Source organism: Hemicordylus capensis, chromosome 3, assembly GCF_027244095.1.
Source record: "Hemicordylus capensis ecotype Gifberg chromosome 3, rHemCap1.1.pri, whole genome shotgun sequence".
Lineage (NCBI taxonomy): Eukaryota > Metazoa > Chordata > Lepidosauria > Squamata > Cordylidae > Hemicordylus > Hemicordylus capensis.
This window is the reverse complement of record NC_069659.1, coordinates 293979436-293999650: the sequence shown is the minus strand read 5'-3', so window position 1 is coordinate 293999650 and position 20215 is coordinate 293979436. Positions and strand designations below refer to the sequence as shown.

Genomic DNA, 20215 nt, shown 5'->3' with positions numbered 1-20215 from the left:
TTTGGAAGGAAAACTGAGTAGAGAGGTACAAGGTTAAATATCTCCTGCCTGGATAGGCCCATATGCAGATGTTATTATCCCACTCTGGATTGGCCCATATGCAGATGCTATTTTAAAGTTTAAAAAACCTAGAACTGCACAGCTTCAGCCTTCCAGGTGTTGTTGAACTACAGCTTCCATAATCCCCAGCCACAGTGGCCAATAATCATGGATGATGGGAATTCCAGTCCAACATCAGCTGGAGGGCTGAAGGTGTACAGCTGTGTGATAGACATGGTTGGTTGATGTCACATCTAGTTTGGCCCTTGGGCATCTAACTGGTCCAGAACAGTCTCCATAGGGCAGTCTTTATAAAGAAACCAAGAATAGCACTTGAGAATCACTTCCCACATATTGTTATCATGCATATAGGCCAAGACTTGTGTATGTGGGTGTGCATATTTTGTAAACTTGGAGTGGGTGCTTCCGTGCTTTCTTTTTTTCAGCTGAATTTTTTTTCAGCTGTGTCTGAAACCTGAGTAAGTAATTTTATGTCTTGTTTCTTGAACATGAGTGACTAATTTTCTTACTCAGAAGTCCTTAAGTCCAAATGTAAAATGAATGTAGCCAAGGACACATGACACATACAAAGGGAAGAGAGTGAAGGAGGCAGAAGGGCAAGGAAAATTATGAACCACGATGGGAACAGAAGGCAGCTCTATCTTCTGGCAGCCAACATAGGAGAAGGGCAACATGAGGATAGTAGCAAAGTAAAGGTAAAAAGTGTGCTGCCAAGTCGATTTTGACTCCTGGCACCCACAGAGCCCTGTGGTTTTCTTTTGGTAGAATACAGGAGGGGTTTACCATTGCCTTCTCCCACGCAGTATAAGGTGATGCCTTTCAGCATCTTCCTATATAGCTTTTGCCCAATATAGTATCAGCGGGGATTCGAACCAGCAACCTTCTGCTTCTTAGTAAAACATTTCCCCTCTTCACCACTTAAGGTGACCCGAGGATAGTAGCACTGCAGCTTGAAAAAGCCAGGAATGGCAATTACAGCACATTTGGAATTAAAGGCCTACTCATGAGCAATGCTTATTCATGAGTACAGTGGTGCGGTTGGAGCAAGAAATGCATGCAGTTTGGCAGCCTGCCCCTAAGAGCTAGAAGGTGGAAGAGACTGAGGAAGGTTTCTCTGAGCTTTTATTTCAGAGGAAGTATGGAGATGCTGAAAGACATCATCTCATACTGAATGGGAGTGGCAGTGGTAAACCCCTCCTGTATTCTACCAAAGACAACCACAGGGCTCTGTGGGCACCAGGAGTCAACAGTGACTTGATGGCACAACTTTACTTTATGGAGTCGAGGAGGAGGAGAATGGCTGATTGCAAACCTTCTTTCTGAGACTTTAGGCAACCAGTTAGGGTGGTCAAAAAAGGAGAGTCTAAGGGTCCCACCAAGCGTGTGCATGTCTATGCAAATCACACATATACATATCCTACACAATAGCTGCAAATCTGTATTTTCCCCCTCATGCTCCCAGGTACTCTCCCAACCTTGTATAGTTGTCTGTGCTTTGTGTTGTATGGTTTTCTGACTTTATTGCTAAGATTTCAGCTCTTACCAAACAGATCTACTTTATGATTGTCCTGTTGCCACAGACATTATCAGAAGTCATTTCAAAAACTTTCCAGATTCATATAGTTAGATTTTGTCCAGCTTGGGTGGCGAGAATCGGGAATGAAGGCTGGTGGGATCAATGTGCTCCGTAGCTGCAGAAAAGGGAGAATTTGTATAAGTGTAGTTTTTCATACTGCTTTGCCACTGTAGCATCAATATAATTGTTGGCATGTAATATTATTAAAAGCATAGGTGTTCTATTCTGTATTGAATCACACAACCTTACCAAGAATATATCTGTCAATATATTCAACATATACACCAGCTTGTGTGATCTAGTGGACTGGCTAGTGGGGGCTTAGAGTCTCCTGAAATCTCTGAGCCATGAAGCTCTCGGCCATATAGCTCACTTAGTAGCTTTGTGCATCACACCCTCTTAGCTTAACTTACCTCACAGGTTTGTTATGGAAATAACATGGGATAACCATCATGTACATTGCCCTGAGTTCCTTGCAGGAAGGGTAGGATGCAAATACAATCAACTAACTTACTAATATTTCATTTATTCCTTTAAGTCTTTCTTCCTTTCAAAATCTCTGTTTGTTTGCTAGCTGTTGACTATGTGGAAAGCTTACATATCATGAAGAAAGGTCATCCATAAATCTACTCCCTAATACAGTGGTTCCCAACCAGGTTTCCTCCAGATGTTGCTGAACTACAACTCCCAGCATCCCCAGCTACAATTTATTATGGCTGGGGATGCTGGGTGTTGTAGTTCAATGACATCTGGAGGAACCCTGGTTGGGAACCACTACCCTAATGTGTAAGCCTCTCCAGCTGTTGAATTTTGACATTAAAAAAAACAAAACACAAATGACCCCCAAATTCATTCTGTAGTGGTACAATCGCGGGAAGGACAGCTGTACAACATGCTTTCCTGAATGTCTGAATCGGACTATCCAGCAGAGTGGCACCTTCTGTTCCTTCTGCTGCTCAGCACTTCTTCACTGAACTTTGCTTTGTCTTTTTCTGCTCTTCCTTCCCTCAGAAACAAGACACCCTGAACCAAGTAAGACTTGTTTTCCATACTCTGGTTATCACACGTGATGTTTACATGTTGCTTTGCATGTCTGCTTCTGCATAAACCAATGAGTTCCCAAATCAAGTAGCATAATCCCAATGGCATGCAGTTGCAGTCTATGAAATGTACCTGTGAAAATGCTGCAGCAAGCCAACGTCGGCATTCTTAGGGAGCTGCTGTACAGACAGCCAAATCAGCAGAGAAGTTCTGTCACTATTGCCTATCGAATCCTGAACTGATGTAACTGATTTTTGCCCCACAATCATGCAGAGCATTGCTTACCACAGACAGGAAGGAGTTGATGGAAATTACACAGTTATGAGGTGAAGTTAAGGGCATCTTCACAAATGAAGTTTACATCGGCTTTCCCTTAAATTAATCCGCGACATAAATATAAGACCTACTTTGGCAACAATGTGTATTCAGTTTTTCCTGCAATATTATTGTTATTTGTAATTCTGCATTAACATATAACACCAATATAGCAGAAGAAAGAAGTAATTATTAGCTCTTGGGTGTGGGGGCAATTGTCCTGGAATTCACATATAGGAAGGCCACATTAACATTGAAAAACAGCATGATCCTTCAGTGCTTGAAATGATCAGTTCCTTCCTTTCTCTTCCAAGGCTAGTAACTGGTCACTGAAAATGTAATCTGAGGACCAGATGTAATTTCAGTCCTTGGGACTTACTCTACACTCCATTTACTGGGCCATTGACTTCTGTGGAGAAGTTAGGACTCTTATTGTCCTGTTGTTTGACCTGCATACAAACATATAATCCTTTCAGTCCTTCCCACTTTTGATCCCCCACACACTCAGGCAAGGAGGGCAAAGCAAGGGAGGCATCAACACAGCAGCCAGAGCATGTGCCTACCTAGTTTTTTTGCAGGGGAGCCTCAAATGAAAGTTCAATCCCTGAGACTCTCAGAATCTTGACTGTCTAATATGAAAAACCTTCCAATGGAAAATGAACTGGCAATCAGGAATCAGGAGTCGGTGGGACTTTTCAAGCTGAGATATGGTCCAATAAATTAGCCCACTTATTTGGTGGTTTGCATAAAGTACTGGGCCAGCAGCAGTGCTGGTAACCTGGTAAGAACAAAAAGCCCTGGATATCTGGCAGGATTTTGGCTTCTTGTTCACAGAGTACAAATTGCCCTGCAGTGAGAGAAAAGGTGATTTTGCCGTATGTCAAAAAAGCTCCTTTGCCGCTTTTGATCCTGCACTGAATTCCCAGCATGCTCATTTGAAGCAGTGGCATCATGAAAGTTGTAAACCTCCTGTTAGCTTCTAGGGCTGTTCTCATGACCATTAATTGGGTAGGAGAAGGCTCCTACCATAGTTCAGGAGCTGCATGTGCTCCCGTTCTCTAGGGATGTGCATGAATCGTTATTCAAAGAACAATTTGCAACACATCCCCGGCAGCTTTAAAAGGGAGGAGAGCAGGTCCATATCTGCTCCTCTGCCCTCACCCACAGCTTCCTGTTTGGATGGTACCCCCCTCCCCCAGCTGCCATAGCACACTGGTGGTGCTCTTCCTAGCTGCCCTTGTGTGACAGCGGCATGCACATGGCCTCAGGAACCATGCTGACCATGCAAATGGCCACTGCGCATGTGATGTGCATGCCACTGTCCCAAAAGATGCAGCTGGGGAGAGCGCCACTGGCATCCTATGGCAGCTGGGGTGTGCACCGCCCAAACAGGAAGCTGCGGAGGAGTGGCGGAGGAGCATGTATGGACCTGCTGTCTTCCCTTTTAAAGGTACCAGGGATGTGTTGTGAATCGCTCTTTGAGCCACCATTCATGCTCATCCCTACTGTTTTCTGCTTGTGTTTGAGTTTAAAAACAAGGTTGGATACATCAGCAGTGGCTGTGTGTTAAGCAGCAGCTGGGTAGGAGGGTTTTTTCTCTTACCTCTTTAAAGACCTGGGTAGGAGGGAGCCCTCTGACCCAGGTGACCCATTGCCGGCACCTCTGACCTTGTTTTTAACTCACAAGCCGAAACCCGGAGCATGCACAGCTCCCAAACTGAGGTGGGCGGCTTCTCCTACCCTATTCCTCATCCTGTGAACCAGCCTTCTGTATATCAGCTCCCCACCTCAGGGCCTAGAGCAATAGGAAGCAGCCTTAGAGCCCTGCAGTCTTGATCTGGACCAGGAATTCCTTATTTCCTGGACTGCAAGTAGAGCAGTGTGCAAAAGAGAGCCATTGTGAGGCATTTGTGCCCTGCACTTGCTGCTCCCCAGCCCAGCAGCTAGAGGCAGCTGGGTCTGGCCTCCCAGTTCTTTGAAAGGGACCCCACATGAACTCCCCAGGTTCCTTGCCAAAGCTTATGCTGACCATTCCACCCTTTGCTGCAATGTGTGTTTCTGAAGAGCTTTAGCAGCATCTCCTTTTCAGCTGCTGCTGCCCACACACGCTTGTAGTCTAGTGTGCATCACTGCTACCAACATGTCTATGCGCGTCACTGTGTTTCCTTGTGGCATACTTATGTGGAGTGTGTACTCCTGCAATGTAACCCTGCTGCTTCAGTTTGAGGGAAAGAGACATTTCTCATTGTGTGTAGGTACTGAATGCATTTCCTCCGCAGAGGTATGTGTGCCAGTACATACCTGTTAAATGAAAAGCATCAGGCGATGCTCAGTGCACTCTTGCTGTACGTAATGTGTGTGTGGTGTGTTTATAATCCGATGGATTCCTTTTCCTTTTGTGCTGGCATAGGTAGGCTTCCATGAATGTCTGCAGTGCATTCTATGGTTGTTTCTCAGCTCTTATCTAAGGTTAAGGGAGCAGGTGCTCCCTTAATCCGTCTGCCAGGATCTGTGTGCAGCTCAAGGAGACACAGAGATGGGTACCTAGAGTGCCTGTCAATGCAGCATGCTCATGGCGTGGTGCACTGCGGGATTTCCGGAGGCCGGGACGTGTCGTCTCAGCCTCCGGAGCTCCACACTGCGTGGTACAGCACAGTCCGCACTCCTAGCAGCATTTTTGTGCTCATCTGGGGGGAAGTTGAGTTTGACCAGCCTCTCCCAGCCCCCACCTGCCCGATTGTGTGAATGCCCCCCCCACCCCCGGTTTAATAATATTTTTCCTGGAGGCTTGAAATCTGAACCACTGCAATGGCAGAATGCACAATGTAAGTTGACCGCCAGTGTGTATCTATCACAAGACTTTGTTTTGTTTTACTTTATCTGCTTTACCAAGATTCTAGCTCCCATTATAAATGCTGCCAAACCCGCAATATTCATATCTTTGAATTATGTGCCTTGATTCTTGAAAGGATTACAGGATTACAGGGCTTGGCAGGGTTCACTGTGACTTTGTGAGGAGGAGCACTGCTGTCCTCGAGTGGGGCAGTGTGAATGCAATGTCATTTAAACTCCACTCCTTAACCTCAAGTTGTCATTTTTCCTACAGCCATTGCTCATTGGCATGTATCAATTTATTTAAATACATAAACATTTTAAATTGCTTATTGATTAATACTGAAGTTGAGCTAAAAACTGGAACCCAGAAATAAACATATTGGTGGGATAGTTTTAAAAGTAGTTGGGATAATCTTCCTCCTCTCTGTTCTCAAATAAGTGGCCCACGGACCACACGACCGGGCAAGTTCCTCTCTAGACCTTGAAATCATTTAGTACTTCCAGACACTTTGCCTCTGACATCTTTCCTTGGCATTCGGGCATCCACATGGTTCCTGTGACATACTGATTTGTACCTTTATCATTTGGCAATCACTGCCATTGTCTATATTGTATGCTAGCAAGGGTCTGGAAACCTCATGGCTAATTCTAGTTAACTGGGTTGTGAAAAAGAGCTGTATTTCTGCACATCTTGATACAAGAGTAGCCTCTTTTTAAAATAAAAAGACAAGCACTATAGACTAGACCAGGCTTCCCCAACCTGCGGCCCTCCAGATGTTGCCGAACTACAATTCCCATCAACCCCAACTACAACTTATTGAGGCTGGGATGATGGGAATTGTAGTTCAGCAATATCTGGAGGGCCGCAGGTTGGGGAAGCCTGGACTAGAATAGCCATAACATCAAACACGTCATTGGCTAGTTTCAGGATGTTTTGAAATGGTAAATAGCATCCATGGGGAGGGTTCCAGTCCAAATAAGGCCAATGTAACAGAGATAAGGGGCATTTAACCCTTGGCCCCATGCTGTCGTCCTGTTGACAATCACCCACTATAGGCTCCCAGTGGTGCCATTGCGGCACACGACACTTTTGGGGGTCCATAGCAGCTTTGGGGTCCAGTTTTCAGCAGGAAAAAGTTAGAAACTTTGCTTTCACAATATGAGTTGGTCCCTGCACAGCCTCTATTCTAAAGATTGCCAGGAAATCTAGGACCAACAAGCGGAAGTACTTTTTCACACAACGCATAATCAAATTGTGGAATTCTCTGCCACAAGATGTGGTGACAGCCAATAACCTGGATGGCTTTAAGAGGGGTTTGGATAACTTCATGGAGGAGAGGCCTATCAACGGCTGATTGTCAGAGGGCTATAGGCCACCTCCAGCCTCAAAGGAAGGATTCCTCTGAGTACCAGTTGCAGGGGAGTAACAGCAGGAGGGAGGGCATGCCCTCAACTCCTGCCTGTGGCTTCCAGCGGCATCTGGTGGGCCACTGTGTGAAACAGGATGCTGGACTAGATGGGCCTTGGGCCTGATCCAGCAGGGCTGTTCTTATCTTCTTATTTTCTTATGTTCTTATATAACTTAGTTGGGCACTGTGTTCACGGTGAGTAAATCTGTGGTGACAGGATTTCTAATGAGATGTTTTTGGCTTTACTTCCTTTCTCCCTATAGTCCATTGACTATGAGGGGTTCCAGCTCTTCATGAGGACATACCTGGAGGTGGATATTCCAGAGGAGCTTTGCCAGCACCTCTTCATGTCCTTCAAGCGAAAAGTCTGCCAAGCTTCTCCAGAGGGCCAGCGGCAAAGTTCCAGTGTTCCACAGCTCAACAATCTTGGTGAGCATCATCAGTTCTCTTAAGGCAGAGAAGTCTGCTTCCCATCTCATCAGCTACCACCTAGTATAGGAATTTCCAACCTTTGCCCCTCCTAGATGTTGTTGGACTACAACTCCCATCATTCTCAGCTACAATAGCCAAAAGCCATTGAGACTGGGAATGATGGGCATTGCAGTTCAGAAAGATCTGGGCGGGGTCATGGTTTGGAACTCACTTAAAACGTTCACTTACAAACTTTAATTCAGTATTGGACCTTTGGTCAAATTAAAACTAGAAATAAAACATGGATATTTTACAGAGATCTTCTTTAGCACATTTATTTTTAGAGGGGAATGGAGGAGTGAAATAGTTGTTTATAATGTGCACTACACCACCACTCACTTTGGGCCACTCCAGTGCCCCCCAAGTGAAGTTATGGGGCTGCTAAAATCCTCATTATTCCCCACGGGGGGAAAGCTTAAAGATGCACAAACTTCACAAATTCTTTAAAAAGCACCCCTTTCACCAATTCCTTTGAAATCTGGATGGTAGCAGGCACCCATTGGGGCATTACCACCCGACCCACTCTTCTGCCCCCGAAGCTCCTTTTCTGCCCTGAATCTGCCCCAAAGATGTGCAAACTTCAGAAATTCTTTAAAAATCAGCCCTTTGCCCAGTCAATCTAAACCCTGGATGGTAGCAGGCACCCGACCCACTGTAGCACTCCTAGGAGACACCCACAAGCAGAAATGGGCACTGTCTGTCCCCATTGTCCCATAGGGTGGATGCAGCACACATCAACAACAACAGCAGAGCTTTGCAAAGAACAAGGTTTCCAAAGGTCACACACATCCACTGTGTCACACACTCACCACATCCATTGTGTCCTACAATCACCCCCTAGAAATGCAATTGATCTACACACAACAGTGTGAAACAACATCAATGAAATGCACTGCCCCACACTCCCCCTCCCAATGCAGGGTAACAGCAGCAGCCAGCAACAAGCAAGCAAGCAAGTGTGATATCACAGATGCAGCAGACTAGGGTAGGAGACTAGGGCCAACAACAGCATCAAATGTGCCCTGCCCTCCCCCAAGCATTCTTCATCCACAAGCAACAGACACAGCTACATCTGTGGCACCTGGCCATAAAAGCGGATTAAGTAAGGATGGGTGCAAAACAACATTCTGCCAGTGGAACAGCGAGGTTTGCCCCCCCTCCCACCTACACAAGTAAAAGAGTGATGATGACAACAATGGCACACCATTTTGGGGTGCATTTTTTGACATTTCTGCAACAGATCGGAGCCTGTGGCAACAGCACAACTTATTGTAGATGCAAGCAATCTAGTCTGAATAAAAATGATGATGATGCTAGAAGTCACAATATGACCCAATCTTAATTGCAAAGAAGTCCAGAGAGAGAGAGAGAGCCTGTCCATCTAAGGCATTTGAATTTTTACATACACACACACACACACACACACACACACACTTGAGATTATGTAGAGAGGAAGCATAGTATACCTGTGCATGTGTGCTCTGCGAAAGGGTTAGTGGGTTTAGGGTTAATTTTTGCCATGGCCTCATAATGCTGCAGTTGGGGGTGGGGTGTAAATGGGCGTAGGGAGGAGGCTAGAGTCTGTGCCTTCCTGCCCACTCAGAGCCTGTAGGCTGCTGGGCAGAGAATATTAATACTGATATATTATGGGCACAGAGGGCTGGAGGACAGGCTTCTGTTTTTTTAAAAAAGCAAAAATAATCTTTGGAATGGGAAAAAAGAAAGAATTATTTTTTTTAAACCATGAGGCTATGCTGCCCTTCTAACCACATACTTGTACTAGCTAACATGGATCCCTCCCATACAGAACCCTTGTTTAAACTTCTTCTAAACTAAACAACACACAACTTTTTAAATTCAATGGCAACCCAAAACCTCCCTCCAAACAGGAAAAAACCCCAAGAATACACAATTCCAGAGGGTGTGTGTGTGTGTGTGTTAAAATGGGCACTCACTCAGTCTAGGGCTTCACCCACATTTATCCAGTTGTCCACTTCTGTGGTCTGGTCTCTGAGTCTACTCTTCTTCAATCTTCTTCTCCTTCTTCAGTCTTCAGAATTGGGGGTTGGGGGGTGCTGGGGCAAAAGCCTGGAAAATCTGGGAGAAAGGGGGTGGCTGGCCAGGTGGCCAGTGGCCACAGGGGCTGGGGCTGGTGGCTGGCACAGGCACAGGCAGGCAGTGATTCTCTCAGCAGGAGGAAGGGGTTGAAAAAAGAATTCTCTTCTTCGCAGGAACAAAAAACAAGCAACGCAGCAGATATAATCCATTCCCAGGTTGGCATGCAGCAGCAGGGGCAGGCAGGCTGGGCTCAGGCTGGCAAGGCAGAAGGCAATAGGCATGGCAAAGCAAAGCAAAGCTCTCTCTCTTCTCCTACGAGGCAGAAAGGCAGAATGGTGGCTGCTGCCTCTTTAAATCTAATTGAAAATCCCTCCTTGAACTCCCCCCACCCTTGCCCCTTCTTTGACCCTTCCCCTGGCCAATGTGGGGTCAGTCAGGAGTGGCAAGAGCCAAAAGAGCCAATTTGGAACCAGGAGGGAATCGTCAGCAGATCAGCCCATGCTTTCGTTCACTGATCTGAAGCTTGGAAGGGCCAGGAATTCAAATCGACATCAAACACAATATGGAGACTACACAGAGATCGCCACAAAATGGAGGTCCCAAACTAAAAAACCTTCCGCTCCGAAATTCGGGCGATTTGTTTGGGAGCCAAATCTTTTGGGACTTGCAGATGGGTGATTTGTTTTGTGCACAAATCACCTGAAACAAGCAGATTCAGGTACAGATTGTTCTGTACCCAAAACATTTTGCACATCCCTAATAACCAGTGCTCAAGAGGGAAGGAATGCTGCCCTTCTCCTTTTCAGGCAGCCCTAAAACCACCCCACTTCTTTTCAATGGACATAACTGAATCTGGCCCAATTTGAAACCAAATTATCTCAATTGTTTTTTCCCTTCCACTTTGACTATAGATAATTCAAGGAGAAAGCACAAACACGCCTGGAAGCATCCTTCTAAATGAGAGGACACATAAGAACATAAGATGCTTGTGAATTTATTATGCTGCATATTTTATTGGGAACCCTACACATTTTCTGCCAAAAAGGCTCTCCTCAGGGGCAATTATATTGTTTGAAAATCTTATAAGAATTCTCTGTTAAAAGTATTCCTTTCTTACTTGAATCAGACTGAAAGCAGTTCTTTCTTTTTTGTTGGCAAATAGATAATTCAAGCCTCAGACCCCTCAAAGTGCCAGGGGAATAGGGGTGTATAAGATGGGCCACTGTGTTTGGCAGGAAGCAGGAAGCCTTTGGAATGACCAGGCCAGGCATAAATATTAGAAGCCTGGCCTTCAGCTCTTGCCTGTACTACTAAAAAGAGTAGTACCTATTGCACCATCTTCCAGCTCCGCACAGCTTCTTGTTTCTCCACACCCTCCAGGGCGCTTTCCAGACTAGCTGCTGGAACAGCAGCAAAATGCATCCGTTCAGGCAAGTCACATTGAAAATGTAAACAGCAGGGGGAGCAGTCCCGCAGCAACTAACAACCCGAAAAAACATTAATTTCCTTATGCCAGATATACAACGTCCTAGCTCTATATCACAGCGATTAAATTCGAGGCAAGGAATTGGCAATGTGAACAGCACCCGGCTGTCCACGTAGGGACTGCGGTGTCACAACGCAAGAAGTGTGAAAGCACACTTCCAAGATCCGACATGACCCTGGTCTAATCTGGGTCTAATCTGGAAAGCGCCCAGGTGTGGAAGGTACAACTGCCCATGTCCTTGGCCATGTCCAGACATCTTCCGGTAGATTGCATTGACGATGAAGTAGGAAAGGTGTATTCAACACTGTGACCAAGCATTTGATGTTGTCTTGTGCTTTTCCAAGAACAGAAAGATTGGGTGAAAGAACATGACAGCCATGTACTGCAACAACTCACAATCAACATGTGTTTATTTACTGCAAGAACTACTTTGGTGATGTCCATGGCTAAAGTATGTGTTTCTTCTCCTGTTTTTTTCCATGCATTCAGAGTCCAAGACCATAGATACAGGCATCTCTATCCAGACTGAAGTTGCTTGTGCCCCTGTCACAGGTATCCACTACACATGCTTCATGTTAAAGCATATGAAATCCCTACTCTGCATTTAACAGAGAGCTCCACAAGCACAAAAAGGGAGAGTTCAATTCAGTTTCCTCCCCACCCCCATTATACCAAGGACTACCCTCGCTCTGGAATCCTGCTCAGAGGCTAAGTAAACAGTACTTGGGTGCCAAAGCTTTTAAAAACTCTTTCCCATTATTTTGATGTGTCTGGTATTTGTAACCATTATGTCTTACTGAGAAACAGTTGCTATGCAGGGATGCCTTTTTTCCTAGCTCTGCATTTCTGTTATTATGGCAAAGGACATCTACTATCCAGGTTGGATAAATAAAGAAGATGATGAAAGCAAATACAGTATCCTTTTTCCTGACTGCATATTGCAAAGGAGACAAGTGAGGCTCCTTCAAACACATTTTAGAAAATAGCAGGCCTTGATAGAATTATGTGTGGTCTGTAGAAACAGGAGTTCAAAAAGCTCCCTGAGAGACCATAACATGGTATTGTGAAGAGCTCTCAGATTCCTGTGATGAAATGAATAGTGATAGCTTGCTAGACTTTGTATTGTAGCAGTGGTCTGACCTATTAGAAGGAATAATAATAAGATGGTTTGAAACTTGATGCAGCATTTAGGAGCAGTTGAGCATCTCCTAACAGAGTTAGTCCCTTAAGACTGTCCAGTGAAATGTGTAATACCTGCCCTCTCTTGCGGTCCATCCACAGAGGGCATGGGAAGCCCTCTACAGTAGCTTATTTTCAGGACTTGGGTCTCTGGTTCAAGCTTTAACTATCAATGAATCACACAATCCATGCCTTGCTACATAAGAAGTAGTTTCAGAGAAATCCAATGCCTTTAACCTATCTCCAAGCCCAAGAAAGACAAATGGTACATGAGGAAAAGGTGGACATGTCCCGTGTCCCCTATTACAGGGAACAGTGGACATGTTATGTGTGCAAAAATTGTCATGCTGTTTTCCTGCTCTAAAAGCACTCCTTGGCCAAGAATTAAAGCCAGGGGGTAGGGAGTGATCAGTGGCTCCTTGTTATAACTGACTATTACATTTGTGTAGGGATCAGCCACCCCTCCCTCTAAAGAGTTAACCGGAAGTGAACCCTGTCCTGATTGACAGCCTGGTGAACTCCAGGGCTCAGCCAATCAGCACACCAGGTGGGTGGGACCTAGAAAGCCATTGACAGGAAGAAGAAAGTCTCTTTGTTCGAAGAAGCTAGCTGGAGGTGAAAAGAACACATGTGGCCAGGGAGGATGACTGCAGCTCTTGGAAGATCGAACTGCAGGGTCTTAACTCTCAACAAGGGTTTGGTGAGTTCAAGAAAAGAAAGCCAGTACTTTGGCTTCAGGAAGTTCATTCTAGGTTTAGTCAGACTTTGCGTTAGACTTTCAGTTTCTTTGTGTGTGCACTTTGTATATCCCTGAAACTGTTCTATGATTGCTTACCTGTAACATAATTAACCTAAGAAACACTAGCCTCTGCCCATCCAGCCAGAGCGTTGCAAAAGGCTCTGGAAGCTTTTAAGTGTGCTTTTGTATTTTCCTAGATAACTGTTCTTTGCAACTGGGTAACCACAATTTTTAAAGCGTGACACCCCAACATCATTCAAGGTGCTTTTTGAAGTATTCTTGTAACTTACTGAGTATTTTTACCTGTAACTACAAGCTGAGAAATCCTCAGATGGAAGCAGACAGTAGCATTTGAATAAAACTGTTTTTCTTTTTGTTCTTTTCTTTACGAGCCTCTCTGAGTGGGGTTTTTAACTCAGGAGAAAGGGGTGGGGCTGAAAGGGGTTTTTACTCTGGTGCAAACACACCTCAGGTGGTCAACAGCTATCAGTTTTCTCACCATGTGTAGTCTTGCATGTGGAAGATTTTTGTACTTTCCCAATAGCAAAAGAAAGAGAGTTTCTCTGGGATTCCATCTCAAGCCCGGGGGTGGGGTGGGAGGTTAAATTCTGTTGATAAGCCCGTGGTGGTGGCAGCCTTTTGAACCGACCAAAAATTACAGAAAGGTTTTAGGAGAAGCCTTACCAGAAAGCTCTGCAGGGATGATTCAGCATTTTTCTTCCCTTCATGTGAGTTTGCTCTGAGACAAAGGCTTTAATCCACTATAGTTTGATAACCATCAACTGCTAGCCTGCAGTAGCAAATTCTGTGCCTGTGCAATAATGCTGGACAGAAATGACAGTTTTTCTTTATGGCAATTTTTGTGCTGCTGTAAGCCTTGCATCTCCTCTTGCCTCTGTATAGCTCCACACATTCCAAAGTAAATTAATTTAGGTGGACAAGTTAACCATTGATATAATCTCTTTGCCCATGCTCCCCATGTTGATTGCTTGCTGTCAAGCCAGTGGTTAGCAGGTAAAGTAGACTGACAAAAGAAGACTCTGGTTTGGTTTATTTGAGCTGTGCCACATGCTTTTGCAGGAGGGGACTGGCCATTCAGCTTCTAAGTGACCATGCTGCAGGCTGCTTCTCCACAATCCTTAGCTCTGTAGATGGTACAGTAAGGTGAGCAATTAGTACAGGACATCCGAGGGCCAGCAAATAAATCTGCTTTCCAAGGAGTGAGATAAAGTCTCCCAAAAAACCATGGAGGGAGCCTTGGGAAAAGGAGAAGGAACATTTCATGTGGGTTATGGATTAGCTCACTTCCCCTCGCTTTCCTTGACATTAGGCCCATACAGCTGCTGCTGCTTCTGGTTTAGGACTCTGTGAGATGCAATGACATCACCAATGCAGTGGCCATAGGGATGAAGCTGGGGGCACCTTCTTAAGTGGAGAGTGGCATGAGACAGAGAGAGCAGATCAGAAGATAAACAAGGCTTATGCTTTATTTGAAAGAAATAGCAAAGAACAGTTATACGTTTTGGAGAACTGAGCTGGTACAGTGAGTTTAGGAGACACATGTCTCATGAACAACAGTACTTGCCCAAGCTGGACTTTTGAAATCTAGACTGGCTCCAAGCTCCTAGACAGGTGCATTAAAAACAAAAACAAAACCCAATTGCGTTAAAGAACACCAACTTCATGTTTCTTACACAGATGTGTTTGGATTCTAGGAATCAATGGGAAAACACTCCTAAGTACCATGGGAAGGCACACACCTGAATCCAAACGCTCCCAGGCAAACCTAGTAGATCAGCAATCAGCATCTCTATGTCCCACTCCGACTGCCAATACCAATGCCTTTGGGAATGCCTCACCAAGCTGGTCCAGGTCATCGTCACAGAAATCTGCTGGCGCCCCCTCTGCTCACAACTCCTCAGGGTCCTCCAAGATCTCCTCAGGTTCTCTGCTAAGTCCACAGTCCCCGGGTAAGTCCCTTCTTTGCCCTTCACTCCCTGTGGCCTTGTATAAACTTCACCATTTTCCATCTTCACCCTTGTATAGCTATGGAACCAGTTTCACAGTCCCCGCTTGAAGTTCTTTTTCTGTTCTGTCATCAATGGTGAAAGTCAGTCAGAGAAATCTGGTAAGGAAACCTGAAGTGGAAGTTATAGCTGAGCAGACGAACATTTATCTCTGGGAGAATTCGGGAAACAAAAAAGCTCTATCCTGGGCAAAAAGAGGGGTATAAAAATCCAATTCACTCCCAGGATCAAAGACTATGTTACTTGCAGCATCCTGTCTCCACAGGCCCTGTCACATCCATCTCCGGCACAGTGGTAGTCAAGTCAGGCACTCCTGGGAGTTCCTTCCGAGACACTGGGAAGCATTTTGCTGTGGCCTTTGCAAACATAGGAACATATTTACAAGAAACTAATTCATCTGTGGCGGCATCACCAGCTGCCTGAGCTCAGCTGCGAAGCTACATTTCTATTTCAAGCACAGTGGATTCTGTAGCATTGCAGCGACTTTGTTTGCATTTGTGGGGAAAGACCTCTTTCCTACTGAGATCCTATCAGCCAACATCTTTATCCCATGGCAACAGAAGCCAGGCAGGGTGGGGGAGCTATGGAGTGACTCATTGCCTCCAGAGTGCAACTTATGCCAGGGAAGAGTGAGTGGAAGAAGATGAAAATCTTCTCAAGCACTAAAAGCCAGACCTCATCTGAAAAGTAATTTCATGCGGTAGCCTACGACTTGTCTATGGATCTGTTTCTTTGTTGCCGTTCTCCAGCCAATAGCCTCTCACTCTTTCACTTTGGTTTCCTCCCCCACCCCATATAATGACTGAGTTCAGACGTACAGGATAACCACAGTTATAGCTTGCTGAGGTTGTAACTGCAATAGGCCCGAACACACAAAACCACAGTTATGGCCCAAAAGCTAACTCCAGTTTGCCTCGCCAAACTCCCATTGGAACCTTGAGTTATTTCTAAGTTTCCACACTGAAAACTGAGTTTTTGTCGCTGAAGCGTTATGCTCGAATGATGACTCAGCTATAACCGTGGTTTCGTGCCTATTCCAAACTCCAATCATAGAGGTGGCGGGGATGTGCCTCAGTGGCCAGGCAGCAGGGAGGGCCTTCTCTCCTTTTCAACTGGAGTTTGGCTGGCCACAGTTTGGTGAATGTCTGTGGCAGGATTTGGAGTTAAGAAATGAAACCTTGGTCACACTTAACTCCAGTTAACTTGTATGTCTGCACTGAGCCAATATCTTCCTTCTCAGGCACTATATAAAGCTGACGAATGCATTATATGCCATGATAGACTTCTTGATATAGGAGTTCATATGAATGGTCTACTTGCACAAGCAGAGCAGCATAATATCATTGGAGGAAATGTGTGGAAACTGCAAGTTCATCTTTCATGAGCAGGAACTTCTGAAGTATCTTCTAGTCACATCAGTCAAAAAGGGGTTTTCTTCACATTTCTTCTTCACACAAACTCATACATGTGCAAGTCAGCCATATTAAGTATTGTATGCAAGGCCAAGGCCAGGTTATTTTGCTATGCTACACTCCCTCCTGCCCCAGCTTACCATCTGGGCATCAGGTAGACAGTGATGAATCCTCCCCTTCCATCCCTGGATGAGGTGAAGAAGAGCAGCTATTGCTGAAGAAGCCACCAAAGGACTCAGCTCCTAGTCTTCCTACAGTCAGAGGGTGAGAAGAGCTCCTGCTGCCATTACCAAATCCAGCAATCCCTCCCCCTCCCACTGGCCAATGGGCTTTCTCCCAAAACCTGACACTGGCCTTGCATACAGTATTAATGGATTTTATCTGTCATTGTAAGGGCCAGTTGACCTGTGGATCGGGCAGGAAAAGAAGAGCTGCTACATTAGGCCAATGGAAGCATCACCCAGCCCCCACAATGACACAAGGCCAGGGGCCTCTGGGATGTTCCCATTTGCAGTGGTGGTAATTAGAGTCTGTTGGCTAACTTACACCACCACTGCCACCGCAAATGGATCAGCCATATGGGTGGGTATGGGCCCTTAGTGTCATGTTCTGTTCTGAAATATTGATTTTGTGAGCCACCCCAATCACTAGTGTTCTGGAGGGATGAGGTATAGATATTTTAAATAAAGCAGAAACCAGCAATGTGAGGCAGGGCAGGGCAGTTGGGGCTGTAGCATCCTGGATGGCAACTTGCATCAGCAGAGACCAGAGGTGGCACGAGGTCTAAAATACCTCCAAGCTCAGATTTCCCTTTCCAGGCTCCACTTCCCTGCCTGGAAAGCAGAGAGATTTAATGGGGAAGTTCTCTGGTTTGGAGTCTAGAATTTCTCCACTCTATCCAGTCTCTCTTGACCCATTGTTGGTGCTGCTCTGCAGACTTGGGGGAGTGTGAGGTACTCGGTGCAGAAGAGATTGTTTCATTGTTGGGCTCAGACTCAGTGAGAGCAGATTCTGGGGTCTCTACTTCCAGGATGTCCAGTTCTGGGGTTGCCCAGGTGTCATGCTTAGGCTGCAGCCTGATGGACATAATCCACACCAATATAAAAAGTCAACTAATGCACAGTATACAAGGCAGCATTTTAGTTTCTATGGATGTTTTCTAGTCACCGTGATCTCTCTATTTGCTGGAAAGTGGCCAGGGCAATGCTGGGAAAGGTCTTCAGAATAGTCACTCTTTGAAGCCTGTAATGAAAGAATGTGCTGGTTATTGTTTCGTTTCTGTGAAATGAAAATTTCACAAAAATGGATTTGGAAAAATCCAGCAGCAATAAAAACCACAAACTGTGTAAAAGAGCAAGATAACAAAGCCCAGAAGCAATTGTGAAAAGATGTGCTTGTTTTCCCCCCCGAAAGGTTAAATGGGAAGTTCATTGACGCACCTCCTTGGAGTCCATTCCAAAGCATCCGCATACATAGCACTGGTGGGGCAGGAAGATGGATGGCCTCATTACATCCAGTCACCAGAGAGTCATGAAAGTTGGTGCAATTCTATGCATAGCTCCTTTGGAAGTCAGGAGGCGGAGTGGAGAGCTTTTCTTTCTTTCTTTCTTTCTTTCTTTCTTTCTTTCTTTCTTTCTTTCTTTCTTTCTTTCTTTCTTTCTTTCTTTCTTTCTTTCCCTTCAGGTGGGGAAATTGTGCAGCCTCACTTGCCACGGTTAGGATGTTGCTTTAACCGTTGCAGCCCAAGTCAGCTTACACTGCTAGACCTAAAAAAAGACATACAGGGCCTGGCTACAGGTGAAAATTTGTGAATCCTTTCGGATGTTTCTGTGCCACTAGTGAGATCCAGCCAAATAAGAGCCAGTGGTTAAAAGTGGCCTCTGCCTGACTGTGTGGTCCAGCATCTGTTTTGTACAACTAAAGTATCTCTTTGTGTTCGTTCGTTTATATACTGCCCTATATAGAATTTCAGGGTGGTTTATAATTTTAACAAACAGCAACTAAAACCTAAAAATCATATAAAACAGCTTAAAATTACCATAAAATAAACATTACAACTTTAAAACATCATAAACCAAAAGCCAATGAAACAGGTGTATGTTAACAGCACATGCATCACTGTTTTAAGGTTGTTTATCTTGAGAAACGGGTGTAGCTGGCTTATCAGTGGAAATTGATAAAAAGCACTCCTGGCCATTGCCTCAACCTGAGATATCAGGGAGAGGTTTGGGTCCAGAAGTACTCCTGAGCTCTGTATCTGATCTTTCGGGGGGGGGGAGTATAATGCCATCCAGAACTAGGGTTGCCAACACTGCATTGGCAGAAATCGGGACAGGGACTCAGGGGGGCAGGGGCATGGCTGTGTGTGTGCAGAAGCCTGAAATTGGCCCGTCTGCCTTATTTGAACAAAGGCAGGGCTAAGAAAGGGAATCCTTCATCCACTCTCCTTCCCTTCTTCCCCCTGCTGGAGTCAGTGACTGGCGGCCACGGCGGTGAGTGCTCTCCAGGACCGGAGACAGGAGGGAGTACAGGAGAGCCTTTTTAGAAGCAGCGCGCGGCTCTCGCCACTCGCCAGCACGCTGCCTGCCCCAGCCAACCCTGGCCCCTGCCCTGCCCCAGAGAGCAGCCATTTATTTCCCATTGTTTTGGAGGTAGGAGATCTCTTGCTGCTGTCCTACTGCGCCGCCCCTCAGCGGCGTCTTTGGAAGTTTTGTTTAAAAAAAATTAAAGGTGAGAAAAACTGGGACAAAATGTACCCTAAACGGTATGAGCATTTTCCCACTGAAAGTCAGGACGTCCCACACAGTGTGGGACAGTTGGCAACCCTATTCAGAACAGACATATCTAAATCACTTCCTAAGTTCCATTCTCCTACAATGAGTACCTCTGTCTTGTTTGGATCCAATTTGTTTATTCTCCCTCATTCAGCCCATTACCAATTCCAGGCAAGCATTTAGAAAGGTTAAGCCATCTCCTGATGAAGTTGATATGGAGAAATAGATTTGGGTGTCACCAGCATATCAGTAACACTCTGCACCAAATATCCTGATTATCTCTCCCAGCAGTTTCATGTAGATATTTAAAAGCATTGGAGATAAAATGGAGCCTTGCAGGACTTGATACAGTAGCTCTTCATTTGAGGAGCAACAATCTCCAAAAGACACCATCTGGAATCTGGAAAAATGCAAACCCAAGATGCAAAACAGTGCTTCCCACCCTCACCCCAGAAGGATACTTGGTTGATGGTATTGAAAGCCACCGGGAGATCCAAAAGGATCAACAGAGTCACACTCCTTCTGTTAATACCCAATTGGAGATCATCCATGAGGCTGACCAAGGCGGTCTCCACCCCATAGTCCACCCAAAAGCCAGTTTGAAATGGGTCCAGATAATCCAAGAATGACTGGAATTAAGAAGCTACCCTTCCTCAATTACCTTCCCCAATCATGGAAGACTGGAGACCGGTATATAATTGCCTAGCTCTAAGGGATCCAATGCAGGTTTCTTCAGAAGTGGTCTAAACATTGCCTCCTTGGCCCTTCCTTGCTAGATTCCGTAAACCATGTAGGACAAGGGACAAGTGAACAAGTGGTAAGGTGAACTTCTC

At 45.4% G+C, this 20215-nt stretch overlaps 1 protein-coding gene across 12 annotated transcripts in view; it reads left to right on the top strand.

The window, feature by feature from the left end:
* Positions 1-20215, top strand: part of DGKG (diacylglycerol kinase gamma) — a 300941-nt gene that overhangs the window by 138366 nt on the left and 142360 nt on the right. For 10 of the 12 annotated variants that reach the window (XM_053308427.1, XM_053308434.1, XM_053308433.1 and 7 more), the window contains exons 4-7: positions 2648-2668; positions 7500-7665; positions 11741-11803; positions 14885-15139. In XM_053308427.1, the coding sequence (XP_053164402.1) occupies positions 2648-2668; positions 7500-7665; positions 11741-11803; positions 14885-15139 (505 nt within the window). Of the gene's footprint in view, positions 1-2647; positions 2669-7499; positions 7666-11740; positions 11804-14884; positions 15140-20215 lie in introns of those variants that run through there. The other 2 variants (XM_053308435.1, XM_053308438.1) reach the window with 2 other exon arrangements.